Source organism: Saimiri boliviensis, chromosome 1 (genome assembly GCF_048565385.1).
Source record: "Saimiri boliviensis isolate mSaiBol1 chromosome 1, mSaiBol1.pri, whole genome shotgun sequence".
Taxonomy (NCBI): Eukaryota; Metazoa; Chordata; class Mammalia; order Primates; family Cebidae; genus Saimiri; species Saimiri boliviensis.
Window position 1 is genome coordinate 198,013,797 of NC_133449.1, and position 18,904 is coordinate 198,032,700.

The 18,904-nt window shown below is 39.1% G+C and overlaps 1 protein-coding gene across 3 annotated transcripts in view; it reads left to right on the forward strand.

The window, feature by feature from the left end:
- EPB41L4A (erythrocyte membrane protein band 4.1 like 4A) overlaps positions 1-18,904 on the forward strand; it is a 261,977-nt gene that overhangs the window by 199,656 nt on the left and 43,417 nt on the right. For 2 of the 3 annotated variants that reach the window (XM_074382709.1, XM_039467417.2), the window contains 2 exons: positions 13,599-13,689; positions 18,739-18,822. In XM_074382709.1, coding sequence (XP_074238810.1) covers positions 13,599-13,689; positions 18,739-18,822 — 175 coding nt within the window. The remainder of the gene's footprint in view (positions 1-13,598; positions 13,690-18,738; positions 18,823-18,904) is intronic. The other variant, XM_010339877.3, reaches the window with a different exon arrangement.

Here is an 18,904-nt window from a genome sequence, read left to right on the forward strand (position 1 = left end):
GAGGATGTCTGGATGAGAATCACACAGCATGGAGGAATGTTTGGGGAAAGAGAGGGTAGAAACTGGGAAAAGAGCTCTCACGTTTATCCCACGCTTGACGGGTATTATGAAGTTTTTGTTTATCTCTTCTGGGTCAGAAAAAGGAAGAAATTAGTATAGATTTTCATATAAAGGGGTTAGAACAAGACATTCTGACCCAGAGTTGTTATATGGGTGATTATGGAGATGATTTCTGAAAATATAGTGGAGGTAACTTTGTTTTAGCAAAAGTATGGTTGTGGCTCTCCTTTTCCAAGGTCACAGATCAGAATTAGACCACTGACTGAGTTATGGTCCAAGTCTGTGTTCCCTCTCTCTCTTCACTGTAAGAGCCTCTGCTCTGAAGGATACTTAAATTGCCTCTGGACTAATTATTTAAGCTGTTGCATTGAGAAGCGGAGTAGGGGAGTTTAAACAAAAAAGAGTGAAAATTTGTACCTGATTTGAATAGCCCTGAATTCCTGGTTTGCCTTGGCTGTGATCTGTCACTTGTCATTCAACATTCTGAGCTTTTATCCCTTCATCTATAAAATAGGTATGTAAGCTTTAAATATTTCTCTTCTTTCTAAAATTCTTTTATTCTCTCTGACTTACCTGCCACAGAGTTGGAAATATGAAAAATAGATACAACGGAATTCTAGAAAGTTTTTTTTTTAAAGTGTATGATTTTTAGCACTTCAGAAGTCTTACAAAGTTGTGAAAAAGATCTTCCCAGGTTATAAGATGTAATTTTGTCATTGGAAATGCATAGTACGTTTTGTGTTTGGAAAACCCTCTAGCCAATTCTTTAAAGCATCTTAAAGTTCAAATGAAACTCTTATTGACAAATTGAATAAAATTAATTTTAACAACCTTGGCTCTAATACAGTTTAAAAATTATTCTTTTAGTCCAGATTGACCAGATGAATATGAAACTTTGCCTCTTTGGTTAACTCTTAGTTAAAAAGTGATGTCTTTCTGGGTAAAAGTAAAAAGGAGACATTCCTTCTTAGAAAGGTTTTGCATAGTTCTGTCTCTGCCTTTGAATTGTGTCTGAACACAACCTTAGACTAGCCCTTTCTTGAACCTGCTTGCACTTTCGGAAGTCAGCAGTGGAACTGGCCCTACCTTGGCAGTTGTTGGTCATTGCAGTTCTTGATTTTACTAACTGGTTAGGCACAGTCCTGTTTTCTTACCTCTCCTCTTCGTCACAGGTGGGGGCAGGAGGATGCATCTGTCAGCAGTCTGGGGTTCTGTTCTGGGGATAGATATCCCGAGTAGATGGGGTCTGAGGATTCCAGAATTTGTGGTTCTGAGGTGGTGGTTTCTATGCAGTATTTTCTTCGGACTTTGAGAACTCTGGGATTCATTTTTTTATGGCTCTGTTTGGCTTACTTATTGATACCAATATTAAAGATATTGGGGATCTGAGAGTTCAGGGTTATTTTGGTAAGCATAGGGTGAAATAGGTGAGGCAAAAAAGAAAGAAACCACTTCCAGCTGGGCGCCGTGGCTCATGCCTGCAATCCAGCACTTTGGGAGGCCAAGGGGGCAATCACCTGAGGTCAGGAGTTTAAGACTAGCCTGGCGAACATGACGAAACCCTGTCTCTACTAAAAATACAAGAATTAGCTGGGCAGGGTTGGTGTATGCCTGTTGTAGTCCCAGCTTCTTGGGAGACTGAGCCTCAAGAATGACTTGAACCCAGGAGGCAAAGGTTGCAAGTCGAGATCACGCCACTGCACTCCAGCCGAAACAACAGAGTGAGTGAGACTCCATCTCATAAACAAAAACAAAAACAAAGAAAAACTGCTTCCACTTGTGGAGCAGGTGCCTTGCTTGGCCCTTGGAACACTGCACTGTACTGGTCTCTGGAGCAGGAGTTTAAAAGGGGTGGAGGAATAGCCCTCTGTAACAGTGACCTTTCTCCTCCCTTCCTTCCTGGGGTGAAAAGAGGGCCTCTGAGGAAACTGCCCAGATTCCTTCTCCAGAGAAGATGACTTGGAGTCCAGAAGATGAGTCACTTAGCTGGGGACAGCCAAGCTTTTAGGGCTGCATTACTGTCCAGGTACCTGGTACAGCTTTGAACAGAGAAGCTAGTTTTCAGAGAAAAAAAAAAATGGAGTTGACTCACTGTGAGAACCACACAGCTTTGAGAAGAGAGGGGAAGGCAGGCTTAGCAGCTGTGCATTCAAATCTGTGAGATCCTATTGTGGATTAACCATAAATTCCTTTCTAATTTGAGCTGATTTTCTTGCATAAAAACAGTGGATAACATTACTGAGCATAAACCTTTAACTATCCCCATGAGGAAGATGGGTTGTAGTCTCATCTTACTGGTGAAGAAATTGTGGCTAGGAAACATTAAATACTTGTTTGAGGTTACACAGACAGTAAGTGCAGAGCCAGGATCCTAACCCAGGTCTTTGTGATAATACGGTACATGCTTGGAAAGTAAATGGAAAATAAAAAAGGTGAAAGATCTAGAATGATTTGAAAATACACATTCTCTGTTTTTTTCCCCAATGTGTGATTTTTTTTTCAGTAAGTCTAACTTGTTTTCAGCAGATATTTTTGAGAGGACCACATGTTCTGCTCATTTATAGAGTCAGAGTCACCTGCTTTTACTTTAAGCCATTTTTAAAAGAAAATGTTTAAGTTCTTTTGGACATCTTACCTAGCCAAGAGAGAAGGGGAAAGGCAGTAACTGTTCATTGCAAGAAGCATTAGGTAAATCATGTGGTCAGGTGTATGTTTGTTCAAGGCTGTTAGCCTTTGTTGACATCCTTTTCTATTCTGCCTTGAAACTTAGGCTTATTTTCCATCTGTAAAAGATTTGTTAATATATAGCAAGTCTGGTTAGATTTTCTCTAAAAAGCTAATGTTTTTAGTCTTCTTGGTAGTGTTTAGCATTCCAAACATAGCCATGAAAATTGGAAAAACATGCAAAACTAAAGGCCTATCATATACTCAAGTTAAAATCACAGCTTTAGTGAGTTAGCATAAATGACACCTTTTTTCCTTCTTATTCAACAAGAATTTACTGGGCACCTCTTTAGCATAAAGCATAAAGCACCCTATTTTATAGATCTAGCACAGAAAACCGAATAAAGCTTGAACCCTAATCTATAGGAACTAAGTCATTTGCAAGTAACACAGCAGTCCATTATTTAGCACTTCCCAAACACAGTGCTAAAGGCTTTGTATAAATTGTCTAATTTAATTCAGCTGTGGACTATATAAGTAGTTGGTGGTGTTCCCATTTTACACGTGAGAAAACTGTGGCCCAAAGTAGTTTAATAACTTGTCCAAAATCACAGGATCAATTAGCAGTGGGCAAACCGGCACAGAAATGAATCTAGGTTTGATGGCCAGGCACCTGTAATCCCAGCACTTTGGGAGGCCGACGTGGTTGGATCCCAAGGTCAGGAGTTCAAGGCCAGTGTGGCCAACAGAGTGAAACCCTGTCTCTACTAGAAATACAAAAAAAAATTAACTGGTTGTGGTAGTGTGTGCCTATAATTCCACCTTCTTGGCATGCTGAGGCAGGAGAATCACATGAACCCAGGAGATGGAGGTTGCAGTTAGCTGAGAACGTGTCATTGCAACTCCAGCCTGGGTGACAGTGCAAGAATCTGTCTCAAAAAAAAGAACAAAAAAAAAGGAAAGAAATCTAGGTTTGTATGACTTTCAACCTTCTATACTTAACCAACTGCTTTGCAAGACTAGAGAAGCAAAAGGCGTGCTGGAGTGCAGGCAGGACGTACCAAGTGGCATAGGTATGTCCTGGCTGTGGCACTGAGAGAGTTAGAAGTGTTCAGAAGGATAATTTGCTTATGGCTAGAGACAATCCGTGATGCTATTGTGAAAGAGGATTTTAAAAAACAGGTGAATTAAGGCAATAGATGTCAGGCTGGCATATACAACTCCTAGGGTGGATTGTGTAGGAGAGAAAAAGTAATAACTTTTCCTCACTATCACTAGGTTCATGGCTGAGGTACCTATAACAAAAGATTAACAAAAGTGTACAACCTTAATATAAGTTTTATGTACATGAGAGCCTTTAGAAATGAAGGCTCAAAGAAATGAGATCTGTGTATTTTTATGGACAGTCATAAAGAAGTATGACTAGAGGACATAAGGGTGTGTTCTAATGGCAATAATCTGGAGGGGGACGAAGCAAGGGTTGTTAGTTTGGATTCTTGGTTTACCTGTGTGATATCTGCTTCCTCTGTATAAAGCAGGATATCTATCACATGAGGGATTTCAGGGGAGAAAGGAGGGAGGTCATAGAGTGACCTTCTAGGTTTTAGACTGTTTTAGGAGAAAATGGCAGAGGGTTGGGAGATGAGAGGGAATTTGTTGCTTCTGCTATTATCCCAAGTGCCAAGGTGTTACAGTTTGGGGTAGCATGTCCTGAACTGAGTTAGGTGGGGAGGGCAACACATAGAGGCTTTCTAAGATGTACGTGGGCACAGATAATTTTCATTTTTTCATTATTTACTTTCAACATTAGTATGGTAAACTAATAATATACTACTATTAATTTTAATAATTTAGAAGAAATTTTTAACACTTAGAGCTTTATGTATGGTCATGGGAAGTAAACATTTGATTTCTATATTTTGTCATAGAGAAATATGATAAGGTGATAATAAAAACTTTTGTATTAGTCCACTCTCACACTGATATGAAGAAATACCTGAGACTGGGAAATTTATAAAGAAAAGACATTTAAAAGACTCACAGTTCCACTTGGCTGGGGTGGCTTCAGGAAACTTAGAATTTTGGCGGAAGGCACCTCTTCACAGGGTGGCAGGAGATAGAACGAGTGCCAACAGGGGAAGTGGCAAATGCTTACAAATCCATCAGATCTCGTGAGAACTCACTATCATGAGAACAGCATCGGGGAACCACCCTCATGATTCAGTTACCTCTCACTGGCTCCTTCCCACAACCATGTGGGGATTGTGGGGATTACAAATCAAGATGAGATTTGAGTGGGGACACAGTCAAACCATATCAACTTTCAAATGCAAAGCAAACTAAATTTTGTAGGTGAAGTAGAATTGAAAAGGAAATACAAAGAAAAAAAAGAATGTGATGAAATTTATTAACTGCTAAACAACTCATTTCATATATTTTTAAAGTGGATGACATAAATTGATATGGCATTTTATTACATTGGACACATTTAAGGGAGTTGTGAAATTGTTCTTTTTTTAATGTCAATATTTATACTTCAAATTATATCCTTTGGTACTATTTAAACTTCTGATGAAAAATTATAGATATCATTTTGAAAGAAGCACAAAGGTGCATTGTCTTTCAAAATTCTTTTAGTGAGTGTTTGCATTAAAAAAAGTTAGAAGACCATGGAGTTAAGGTCCTTGAGATATGAGCTCAAATATGGAAGCAGACAAAAATTTCCCAATCTTGCCTTAGCTAAATAAGCATTTTCAGAATAATCTTGATAAACAATTATACATATTTTATATTTGCATTTACTGTATATACTATTAAAATTGCATCAAATAAAAGCTTCTAAAGTAGTGTTCTAGCACTGTCCTGTGAAACAGAACCAGCTTTAGGTTAGCTATGCAACTCTCCACCTGCCCTATACCAAGCAAACATTGTGGGGCTTGAGAGATGGCTGGAGAAGGTTTGGTGCATGTCAGTCTGCTGTGTAGCCCTGATAGGGAGTTGGAGGAGTGGGTACCAGGAGTATTACTAGGAAGGATGTGAGTGATTACTCAACTCTCTTGCCTCAACACTCCAATCACAGGAAGAAAAACTTGATATCCAAGTGACTCATGACACCTCTTGATTCCAGCTGACCATTCATAGATAGGTGGTGTCTTTGGGGCCAAGAAGGCTTGAAGGAACAATGTGTACCCTCTGCTGTTACCACATCTGGCAGTCTTTCCACACTGGTATAGATGACAAGTCTTCAGATAGAACGCTTTCATCCTGCTCCTCCAAGGGTCCAAGGGAATGAGCAGATGCCTTTCTAAGCCTCTCAGATGCCTTTCTGGTTTTTGAACCTGACATTCTGACCCACAAGGAAGGCGGTCTGTGACTGCCTCCACACTACGCTGTGTGTGTGCCTGTGTAGCTCTGGGGGAGGGGCAGAGGAAGAAGTGCTTTTATGTGTACTCACAGCCCCAAATTATCATTTTGGTAATGACAAAAGCAGAGGAATACAGGAGAGTACTGGGTCAAGGAAGAGGGAATTGGTAGCAGAACAAGTCGGGAGGGGATCTTTCATGCATAGACATGTTTTCCTAGCATCGTTCTCCTCCGCACCCATTCTTTATAATCTACTCTTTAGGTTTTTGGTAGAATTCCTTGTTTGATCTTGGAGTAGCAAAATTAGTGTCTTAAAAGTCTATGTATTTCTAGGAAAGAGGCAACTGCTTAAATATCACTCTTGGAACATTTGAAGGCAGAAACATTTTTTGTGTGTTTTAAGAGATACGGTCTCACTCTGTCACTAGGCTGGAGTGCAGTGGTATGATTGTGGCTTATTATAGACTCAAACTCTAGAGCTCAAACAGTCATCTTGCCTCAGTCTCCTAAATAGCTGGGATTACAGGGAAGGGGACACCATGCCTGGCTAATTAAAAAAAATTTTTTTGTAGAGATAGGTCTCGCTGTGCTGCCTAGGGTGATCTCAAACTCCTGGCCTCAAGCGATCCTTCTGCTTTGTCTTCCCAAAGTGCTGGGATTACAGGAGTGAGCTACTGTATTCAGCCTAGGAATTCTTAAGCAGGAATCTGGCTGACTTTTGGGGAGGAACCAGCTCATGTCAGGTGTTTGAACTTTAAACAATTAGCCATTGGATCCAGAAACATCTTTATTTTCCAAATTGTGTGTTTTAAAATTTAGTTTTGCTCTGTAGAATTTAATGAGCATCTGTTTTGCCAAATATAAAAGTTTCCATGATGATAGGAAAAAATATATAAGTTTTTCTTAAATAGTTGGCTGTTTGACCATAATCTGTGGCATAAAAAAAGAATGTTTTATTTTGCTAATTTGCTATACTACCATTTTTTCCATAGTACCCAGTCTAAAGTTGGTGAAATTAAGGCAAAGTGACTTTGAGCTGTCAGTGTGAGAAATAGAACTAAAATATATTTTCATTTATTGGCTAATTCTTAATTCATAAAGGTATATTCTGGTAAGTTGTACTGGGTTAGGTATTATAAATCAGATTTTTAACTGAAACCTAATAACTTACTGTGTTGAGAATAGCTATAATCTTACTTGATTATTTGTCTTAAGCATCTCATATAATTTTTTTATGTTTAGGGAAAATGTAAAATGTGATTAAGTGGGAAAAATTTAACCTAAAAGTTACAAATTTATATTTGAGAATTTTTAAAAGAAATGATACATCACAGCCTTGTTTTGCTTGTTAGCTGTGTGTTCTTTTCCCATATGTTAGAATAAGGTATTCTCACTTGACAAATAAACTTTTTTTCATTTTAATTTTACACATTCAACCTTTACCCCCACTCTAAAAATTAAAAGGAATGGCAACATTTAAGTAACATCAAAGATCTGATTTATGTTGACAGGTGTCAAATTGAATTATGAATTTTGTGAGAGTCAATCCTATTTAAATGCAAAATATTTTTATAATTTAAAATACATGTATATTCATCACTAAATCTTAACATCACGGGGATGACTTTTAAGAATTGCCCCCAAATCAAATAGCTAAATAGATCCTGGGAAAGTTCATTCTGTTTCTGACAGTCACTCTTCCTGAACTAATGGCAGGGATCACTTAAGATGCAGGCACTCAAGTGTGAACAGAATGTAACCACTCAAAGGACTGGTAGTGGTCGGATGCACACAGGATGGAAGTATTTGGATGTAGTGTTTTAAAAATGAACAATTGAAATCCTGCAGCTTTGCATACTGGCATTTCAGTATTGTATAAACTACAGGGAGTTGTGTGTGCACATATTAAGCTGTAGTGTCTAACAGCTCAGAAACAAATATCACAGGCTGTGAACTAGATTTGGCTTATTAATAAATGATGCAGTTCCCTGATTGACGTGCTCTTCAAAATATGAGCAGCCTTTTGAAATTAAACTCGTTGTCTTTTTAATCTGAACAATATGTAAAATGAATTGGACACTCGATTAATTCTAAGTGGCCTCACTAGAGTTAATATTATTTTTACTTGAAGTAAAATACAGATTTATTTCGAAGCCTTAATAGCCATATACCAGTAACTGATGTTGATTACAGATCACCTGTGGCTGTGAATTAAAACAGCAGTGTGCTATTGCAGAAAACTGCCTTTTAAAATTGTAGGAAATAGCCCAGTCCTGCAGGGTATATTGCCCCATGTCCTTTTGACATGCATCTCAGGTACCACCTTATCTATTAATAGTTTTGTTTTACTTTTGACACTTATTAAACATAAGATCATTATCCTGAATTTTTCTCTCTAGTGGCAAAAATGGTAGAAATACATCCCTTCTAATAATAGGCATTCATTGAGTACCTACCATGGGCAGTGCACTGTTACGGCAGCCATGTGCGGGCACAGTGATGTGGCCTTCCTTTTATTAAGATTTTGAGGTCTTAAGTTTTTTATTTAAATAATTTTATTGTGCAGATCATAAATATTTTATGAAATGTATATGTAATAATTTGTGTTTCCAGATATTTTAGGCAGAAAGCAATTATTTAACTTTATCTAAAAAATAAAGAATTGCCCCAAATGGGTTGATTTGTGCAGTGCAGCAAAATTGCCTTCTGTGTTTTAATTCTTGAAGTGGGTGGTGGTTTACTTTATAATTATTTGTTAAGCTGTTTATGTATGTATATCCTTTTCTTATGTCCAATATTTAAATGAAAAAGGAGGGGCGGGGGAAAGCTTTTTCTAACCTCAAAATATTTTCTGGAACAGCACCTAAAACTCCCTTGTTATTGAGTAAATATTTTAGTTAATATTTGGCCTTTCTTTTTACTCCTCTTGGCAGGTAATACATGAGGCATAAGCCCATTAGTAGGATGGGTTTGTCAGGTCACTCTTCTCTGTAGCCTGAGTCTGAGCCGATGTAGGAGGGATTCTGGAAGATGGTATGATGAGGGGAGGAAAAGGAAAATTTAGTATTGGATGTTAACAAAATGGAAAGTCAGTAAACCTAAATCATGCATAACCTAAATTTCTCACCTTTGCAGATTTCAGTCACCAACATATAACCTACTTTACTGAATTGATTAGTTGTCTCAGATGGTGGTATGGTAAAATCTTACTAATTTGGACAGTGGTTAAAATATATTATTCTGAACATACAGTTACTACTTTGAAGTTACATATTTAGTGACATAAAACGCAAACATATTGGCTAATGAAAATGTGTGACTATTATATAACTGGATACTTCAGAAGCGCTCCCAGTAAGTTAATGCGCTTAGGTGGTTTTTCCCCGTGCAGTCTTCCTAATAAGGCTCTTAAAACCCAGGCTTGTCTAGTTCACATTTGTTGTAGAGTAGGGGAGTACAGATGAAGAGATATTTAGTCCACATGAAAAGAATAGTCTGGGCATGGTAGTTCACACTTGTAATCCTAGCACTTTGGGAGGCCGAGGCTGGTGGTCACGAGGTTAAGAGTTTGAGAGCAGCCTGGCTAACACAGCAAAATCCCATCTCTACTGAAAATACAAAAAAAAGAATTAGCTGGATGTGGTGACGGGCGCCTGTAATTACAGCTACTCGGGAGGCTGAGGTAGGAGAATCTCTTGAACTTGGGAAGCAGAGGTTGCAGTGAGCCAAGATTCTGCCACTGCACTCCAGCCTGGGCAACAGAGCTAGACTCTGTCTCAAAAGCAAAAAATAAATAAATAAATAAATAAAAATAAAAAGACTGTATGCGTTGGTGGGGCGTGGTGGCTCACACTTGTAATCCCAGCATTTTGGGAGCCTGAGGTGATGCGGGCAGATCGCCTACCTTTGGGAGTTCGAGACCAGCCTGGCCAACATGGTGAAACCCCATCTCTACTAAAAATACAAAATTTAGCCAGGCATGGTGGTGCATTCCTGTAATCCGAGCTACTCAAGAGGCTGAGGCACAAGAATTGCTTGAACCCAGGAGGCAGAGGTTGCAGTGAGCCTAGATCATGCCACTGCACTCCAGCCTGGCTGACAGAGCAAGACTCTATCTTAAAAAAAAAAAAAAAATACTGTACATGTTAACAGTGAACAGTTTACCATTTTGAATATAAAGGAACTATGAATTAAGTCGTATTACTGACTATACCTTATCTCATCTATAGTGGGTATATGAGAGTTATAGCACTGTTATATTAGTAAATTAGTCCTGACAGTAGAATAATTTATGTTGAAAAAGTCTGGCTGTGCTGATTGCGAGTGTTTGTGACAGAGAGCACTCACATAATTTGTGTTTTTTTCCCTGAAATTCTTTTGGAAAACCATCCGGATAATACTTCATCTTAAAAATTATGATTTGGTTATTGTGAAAAAACAAATACTGCTTTCTTTAAGCAGATATCTAAATATAGTTTGCATTTTTTCTGTTTTAAAATAGTCTATTTTTCTGTGTGTTTATTAATTTTTGGATGGCAGGAAAACAGGTGAAAGTGCTTAAGCAACCATACTTCTCCTAAGGTGATTGATTGTTGGACTAATAAAAAAGTAGTGAGTCTAAAGAGAATGAGAGTTGGCACAAACCCAGGTCTATTAAGCTAGTTACTCAGGGCCTTGGTTAACAGGATGTTCCCCTTTACTCGACTTTTTTCAGTTGGTGTTATTGATACTGGGTATTGGGCTCTCTGCTGTGGCTGCCTCCTCCAGCCTAGAAAAATAGCCCTAGTACATGAAGGTCCTTTTCATTTATATGAAATATTAATAACATCTGCTCAGAATACCACATTTAAATATAGCTTATTAAAAATACTAATGTTAGGGGCTGGGCATGGTGGCTCACACCTGTAATCCCAGCACTTTGAGAGGCCAAGGCGGTGGATCACTTGAAACCAGGAGTTCAAGACCAGCCTGGCCAACATGATGAAACCCCATCTCTACTAAAAATACAAAAAAATTAGCTGGGCTCAGTGGTGTGCACCTGTAATTCCAGCTACTTGGGAGGCTGAGGCAGGAGAATTGCTTCAACCCAAGAGGCGGAGGTTGCAGTGAGCTGAGATTGTGCCACTGCACTCCAGCCTGGGTAACAAAGCAAGACCATCTCAGGAAAAAACCAAAGAAGAAAAAAGAAATCACACACAAAAAACTCATGTTAGGGCACGCTACTGTCTAGGACATAAGTGAATTAATTCCTTCTGCCACTGCCCCAGACATGTACCGCATGGAGTTCTACTTGTGAGAAGCAGCTTCATCCCAAATCTGTTTTGGCAGTTTTGAGAATCTGCCCTTGTGAGTTTGTTAATGGTCACGTGGTTAAGGCAAAAGTGACTTAAATGGTAACTGGCCACTGCTGACGTTTTATGGAACATGGAGTAGTTCAAGGGAATTAATTAGTTGTGTTCTGTTTATCACACCAGTTGAAATTTGCCCTAACATTATTATTTTCTTATGCCTGGCTCCTGGATGTTGCTCATTTATTGGCAGTGACTCCAGCATGATCTTACCTTTTATGCCACATGTGTCTTCAGGCTCACCTTTTCGTTTCAAGATTCCAAAGCAGGAACACAATTCAGATATGGAATCCATGTCAAATGCCTTATAGAGTTACAGTTTTTGGAACTCTTATCTGAAACCACCCTTTGTTTTCTCAGAGTATTTATTTTGTTTATCTTCCCTGATGGGTAGCTAGACATACCTCCCAACTGCTCTGGAGCAAACTCATCAACCTCAGGGGTGTTCAGGTGTTCCTCCTGTCTTGTTCTCTTGCCCCACTCTCAGGTGTTCTTCTCATTGGACATCTCTTTGACTTGTCCCCCTCCTTTTTTTTTTTTTTTTTTTTTTTTTTTTTTTTTTTTTTTTTTGAGATGGAGTCTTGCTCTGTAGCCCAGGCTGGAATATAATGGCACGATCTTCACTCACTGCAACCTCCATTTACCACATCCTAGTTCAAGCAGTTCCCCTGCCTCAGCTTCCCGAGTAGCTGGGAGGCATGCTCTACCATACTAATTTTTGTATTTTTAGTACTAGGTTTCACCATGTTGGCCAGGCCAGTCTTGAACTCCTGTACTCATGATCCGCCTGCCTCGGCTTCCCAGAGTGCTGGGATTATAGGCGTGAGCCACTGTGCCCAGCCCACTTGCCCTTTAGAGTTCATCTCTCCCAGCTGACTCTTAATCTAGACTGACTTTTGAGCCATTTGTGGGTGGGCCACAGGTGGAAGTACTATGTGGTTTAGAGCTAAGTCTCTGGAACCAGTCTGCAGGGTTTCAAAGCTTGCCCCACCACTCAGGAGCTGTGGGACCTTGGGGAAAGCCCATTTTTGTTGTATTCTTAAATGAGAAAACATTGGTATCTACTTCATAGGATTATTTTGAGTATTACATGAATAAGTAGATGTGAGGCAGTTGTAACAGCACCTAACATAGAGTAAGTACTCAATAAATATTAGTGCTTATTAATATTACAAACTCATCTTCATGACCCACACTCTCAGTAGTTAGTGACTGTAATACATTGGATTGAAGAACTCTGTGCACACACCCCTGCAGGAGTAGATCCGAGGAAGACATACCCGCATGGCACATAGACATAGCTGAGCAGGGCCTGTGGGCATCTGTGCGTGCCGATTGCCCCTGCTTATCTAAACTGCTGCCTCCTTGAGTAAGGTGCATGCCCACCGGGGAAGAGTTGTTCTCAAAACCCGGACACCTCACTCCTGCAGGCTTATCAGCCTCTGCCCTGAGAGTGGGAGCCTGACCTCCTAGATGGGCCCAGACCCTTCAATTACCTTTATTTCAATCGTGACTTCCAGCATTGTGTCTGCTGTGGGCTCCCTCTGCTGGTTCCTCTAGCATGTGCGCAAATCTGTGGAATAACAGCTTTTAAAAATTCAGTTTCAGATTTTTAGGAATGTTTGCATGAAGAACACATTTGAAAGCATCTTTTTTTTGTATGTGAGTGATACAGATCACATGTATAGTACTCTTATTTTGGCACCTGCACTATGGATTGGAATATTCTCAGGTTTGAAATTTTTTGTTTGGTTTGATTTCAAGTGGGGACTGCCGTAATATGCTGAGAAACTTCTTCACAACATAGTCATCAAAAGCTGATTACTATGTTTTATATTCTAATACATGGTACTATCTCAGGATATCATTTTAATAGTCTAAAGTGAATGTTATTTTAACATCTAAATATGTGGAGACTTAGTTTTGAAGTCTGAAAAAGTCAGCCTAGACCCCTAGGACATTGTTATGTTGAGGGTTTAATACACCTTAGAAAATAGTACCTCAAATTTATTGGGTGATTCATTATTTAGTTGGGGTTATACTTTATCGATAAAATGTACCACTGTGTCCCTAAAATTGTATTTTAAAATAAGTCTTCTGCTTCTTTGCATTTCCTTATCACTGTTTCCTTTCTTCCTTCCATCTTCTCTTCCATTCTGCTAGGATCAAACAGCATCAATAGGGTAACTGCAAACATGGAAAATGGAGAAAATGAAGGAACAACTAAAATTATTGCACCTTCACCAGTAAAAAGGTCAGTGAAGTTAACTGAAGAAACGTGTAGTCATATGCTATGATAAAAATAATTTTTTCTGTAGACAAGGTTAAAAATCTTTTAACTTTGATGATTAATGAATACTTTTGATCCATGGGTTCCAATAAATAATCTCTGGGCCAAGGTATACATTAAAACACCAGTGAAGTATAAAACATCAGGACCTGCCTCTCTCATTTGAAGAAAATGCTCTTTTTGTCCCAGCAAGGTGAACTCACAGGTAGTCTGTGATCTGCATTCTCCACAGCAAAGTGAAAATTCCTTGTGGTTTTTTAAATGCCATGATATAATGAACTAACTCAGAGGGACTTGTAAAATAAAGTAGATAATATTCAAGTTTAATGTACTGTGTTCATTACAGCTGTGCACTGAACTGTTCCCTGGAAAGAGGGTTTATGGTATTCAGAGGCATCAGAGCCTCAGAAGTCAGCGATTGCATATGTAAGAAGACTTGTCATGGTCCTCTGCATCTGTTTTCCCAGGGGCATTCCCAGTGGAAAAGCCTTTTCTTAATATATTACATGGATTGTTTCCCTGAGAGCTCAGCCTTGTTTTCTGTTAAGATACTGTTGCAGAGTCATTTTTTCTTATCTCCAATTATGTTCACGGAACAGCATTATAGAAAACAATGAGCAGCTTTCATAAGCTCGCTTGCTCTATGAGGTTGCCCTACATGCATCATGGGGAAGTCCCAGCAGTCAGAGATATGTGACCTGCAAAGACTTCTTAGATCATCTACTTGATATTTTCTTTTAGTAAATAATAGTGTCTTCATTCAGTGGGATTGTGGCTACTTTGAGGAATGTAGTTCGTAATTTCTCAGCAAGATAACTTTAACATCTGAAGATTCTCAGAGTTGTAATATTTTACCCAAGGATTTGCCTATGTTTTCTTTTCTTTAGTTCTAAGACATATACCAGTTCTTTTTTTAGAATGACAGGTTCTTTATCATTGCATATCTTCAGTTTACCGTATTTCCTTAGCCTCACAGCTGTGGATAAATAGCATCAGCTTCATCTGTATGTACAGGGTATGCTCGTGGTATGTTCAGCATAAGAACAGGAATCTTCCATGAGATTCAGATCCCAAGCTTTTTTAGCATGTGAAGAAGCAGTACAATCCTCCTTTTAAAAATTTATTTTTTCAACTTTATTTTAGGTCTGGGGGTCCATGTTTTGGTAGGTTTTTTACATGGGTAATTTGTGCATCACTGAGGTTTGGTGTTTGCATGATCCCATCACTCAGGTTGTAAGCACAGTACCTGATAGGTGGTCTTCAACCCTTGCCCCCTGTCCTCCTCTGGTGGTCTCCAGTGTCTGTTCCCATCTTTATGTCCATGTGTACTGAATGTTTAATTCCCACTTACAAGTGGTAACATGCGGTATTTGGTTTCTGTTTCTGTGTTAATTCACTTAGGATAATAGCCTCCACCTGCATGGTTTCATTGTTTTTATGGCTGTGTAGTATTCCATGGTGTGTATGTACCACATTTGCTTTATCCAGTCCACTGTTCATGGTCAACTAGGCTGATTCCCTGTCTTTACTATTGTGAATAGTGCTGCAATGAGCATGTGAGTGTATGTGCTTTTTTTTTTATTTTTATTTTTTGAGATGGAGTCTCATTTTGTTGCCCCGGCTGGAGTGCAGTGGTGCAATCTTGGCTCACTGTAACCTCTGCCTCCTGGGTTCAAGTGATTCTCCTGCCTCAGCCTCCTGAGTAGCTGGGAGTACAGGCACATACCACCACACTTAGCGAATTGTTGTATTTTTAGTAGAGATGAAGTTTCACCATGTTGGTCATAATGGTCTCAATCTCTTGACCTCGACATCTGCCCACCTTGGCCTCCAAAAGTGCTGGGATTACAGGTGTGAGCCACCACGCCAGGCCATGTGTCTTTTTTTGCAGAATGATTTGTTTCCCTTTGAGTATATATCCAGTAGTGGGATTGTTGGGTCAAATGGTGGTTCAAAGTTATTTGAGAAATCTTCAAACTGCTTTCCACAGTAGCTGAGCTAATTTACATTTTCACCAACAGTGTGCAAGTGTTTTTCGGCTTGGTGTCCTGGCTCACGCCTGTAATCCCAGCACTTTGGGAGGCCAAGGTGGGTGAATCACTTGAGGTTGGGAGTTTGACACCAGCTTGATCAACATGGAGAGAAACTCCATCTCTATTAAAAATTAGCCAGGTGTGGTGGCACATGCCTATTATCCCACCTGCTCAGGAGGCTGAGGCAGGAGAATTATTTGAATCTGGGAAGTGGAGGTTGCAGTGAGCTGAGATCATGCCATTTCACTGCAGCCTGGGCAACAAGAGCAAAATGCCGTCTCAAAGGAAAAAAAAAAGTACTCTGTTTTTCTCTGCTATCTTGCCAACATCTATTATTTTTTGTCTTTTTAATAATAGCTATTTTGGGGCCAGGCACGGTGGCTCACACCTGTAATCCCAGCACTTTGGGAGGCTGAGGCAGGCGGATCACAAGGTCAAGAGATCAAGACCATCCTGGTCAATATGGTGAAACTCTGTCTCCACTAAAAATACAAAAATTAGCTAGGTGTGGTGGCACACACCTGTAGTCCCAGCTGCTGGGGAGGCTGAGGCAGGAGAATTGCTTGAACCCAGGAGGCAGAGGTTGCAGTGAGCTGAGATCACACCACTGCACTCCAGCCTGGTGACAGAGTGAGACTCCATCTCAAAAAGTAATAATAATAATAATAATAATGATAATGATAATAGCTATTTTGACTGTTGTGAGATGGTGTCTCATAGTGATTTTAATTTGCTTTCTTCTAATGATTAGTGATGTTGAGTATTTTTTTCATGTATTTGTTGGCTGTATATATGTCTTCTTTTGCAAAGTGTCTGTTCATATCCTTTGCCCATTTTTAAATGGTGTTGTTTGTTTTATCTTGTTTCATTGTTGAAGTTCTTTATAATGTCTGGATATTAGACCTTTGTCAAATACATATTTTGTGAATATTTTCTCCCATTCTGTACATTGTCTGTTTACTCTGTTGATAGTTCCTTTTGTTGTACAGAAGCTCTTCAATTTAAAGTCCCACTTGTCAATTTTTTGTTTTGTTGCACTTACTTTTGGGGACTTAGTCATAAATTCTTCGCCAAGACTGATGTCTAGAATGATATTTCCTGGGTTTTCTTTTAAGATATATTTGTATAGTTTGAGGTGTTATATAACTTCTTTATCTTGATTGGATTTTTGTGTATGGTAAAAGGAAGGAGTACATTTTCACTCTTCTGCATATGGGTAGCCATCCCAACACCATTTAGGGAATTCTTTCCATATTGCTTGTTATAGTTGATTTTGTTGAAGATCAGATGGTTGTAGGTGTGCGACTTTATTTCTGGGTTCTCCATCCTATTCCACTGGTCTTTTTGTTGGGCTTTGGACCATACTGTGCTGTTTTTGTTACCGTAGCCTCCAGCTTTGTTCTTTTTGCTTAGAATTGCTTTGGCTGTTAGAGCTTTTTTGGAGAGGGAGTTCCATTCATTTTAGAATAGTTATTTTCTGTGAAAAATGATAGTAGTTTGATATTTGTATGTATATTGAAAAATGATGTTGGTAGTTTGATATTTCATATTTGTATGCATTGTATTTGTATGGATAGTGCTTTGGGCAGTATGGCCATTTTAACAATATTTTTCAGCCCCCTTTGCAACCACATTCCTGTGATAGTACTGATACCTGAAGCGCCACCAAAGTTTTCCTCTCAAGCTTCAGACGAGAAATACCTTAGGGAGTGAATGCAATTAACTTGTCACCCAGATTTCATTATTCTTTAACTTTTGTCTACTGTCTGTTCCTCTTTTATCTTCCTATTTCTTTTTTAGTCTCCCTCTCCTTTCTCTTTGCTTTTTCTGATTTGTTGAACACATACACTTTCTACTGGTGTCTTAAGTATGTATCATATTTGTTACTTTTCTTCATTTCAAAAGATAAGCTTTTACTTTGGGAATTGGATCTGTAGAAGTTTTTAACCTTTATAAAAATAATATAAAACTTAGCTACTATATACTGTCTACAAATCACATGAGTTGTATGCCTCTGCCAGATGCATAATTTTATAGGCTTATATTTTGATTCCTTCATGGATAGTATACTAGGGAGCAAGTCTGTTTTCTTTTTATTATTATTTTTAAATGACCTAGTCATCTTTCCTCTCTCCTCTTTGTTGGCTGTTATAAAGTACTCTGCTATCACTGTATCTTAGGACAGTTATATAGAGGATTCCTCAAAAAGCCAGGGTTAAAAGTGGATTTGGAGTTGAATAGCTCTATCTTTGTCTGAAGCTAAGACTCCTGAGGATGTGAGAGGTGACACACCCTCCCGCCCTGGTGCCTGGAGGCTTCAGATGTGTCCCTTCCTCTTTGTCTCTGTGTTTCCCCATGGGTTTCTAAAATAATTTGTTAAGGGTAGAATAACAACTCAGTTATATTTACATTCTTAGAACTGAAAAATGATACTAGGTCAGGAAATAGCATTTGAAAGTCATTCTGATTTGGAGGGATGAAGCCAGGATGTGGCGGAAGCTGGGAAAAGGTCAGTTTAGGTAGCCTGAACCTGCCCGAGGCTGACCCACCCGTGTGGATTCAGACCCATGCGTGGAGCCAGGACTTCTCCGATCACTGTCGTAAAACGGGATCCAGGCTGAAGATCCTGGGAAGCCCAGGTCCTTCCTCCTTGGCTTTCTTCTTTTCCGGCTCTATGGTTCCCCTTGTTTCCTCTCCTGCAGGTGGACTCTAGAGTTTCTTAACAGTTGATGGACCTGATATCTGTTGACTAAAATAGTAAAACTACAAAGAAAGATGGGGAAAGACCCAAAGGTACTTACTGGAGACATAGATTTTTAAGGCAGCGACTTCATCTTCTTTTTAGAGTCACAGGTGTAAACAAGCAAATAAGCATGCACATTTTAACTTTGTTAAAAAATTTTACTTAACATAAAAGTTTGTGTGTTTACTTTTGTTTTCTACTTAATCTATTTTTCATACTTTTTTTTTTAAATTAAAGCTTTAAGAAAGCAAAGAATGAAAATAGTCCTGATACCCAAAGAAGGAAATCTCATGCACCATGGGAAGAAAATGGCCCCCAGAGGTAAAGGGAATCATCGTTTCTATAAAGGAGACAGTAGAAAAGGGGTTAGCACTTGCAGCTCATTGAATAAAGGAGTCCAGCT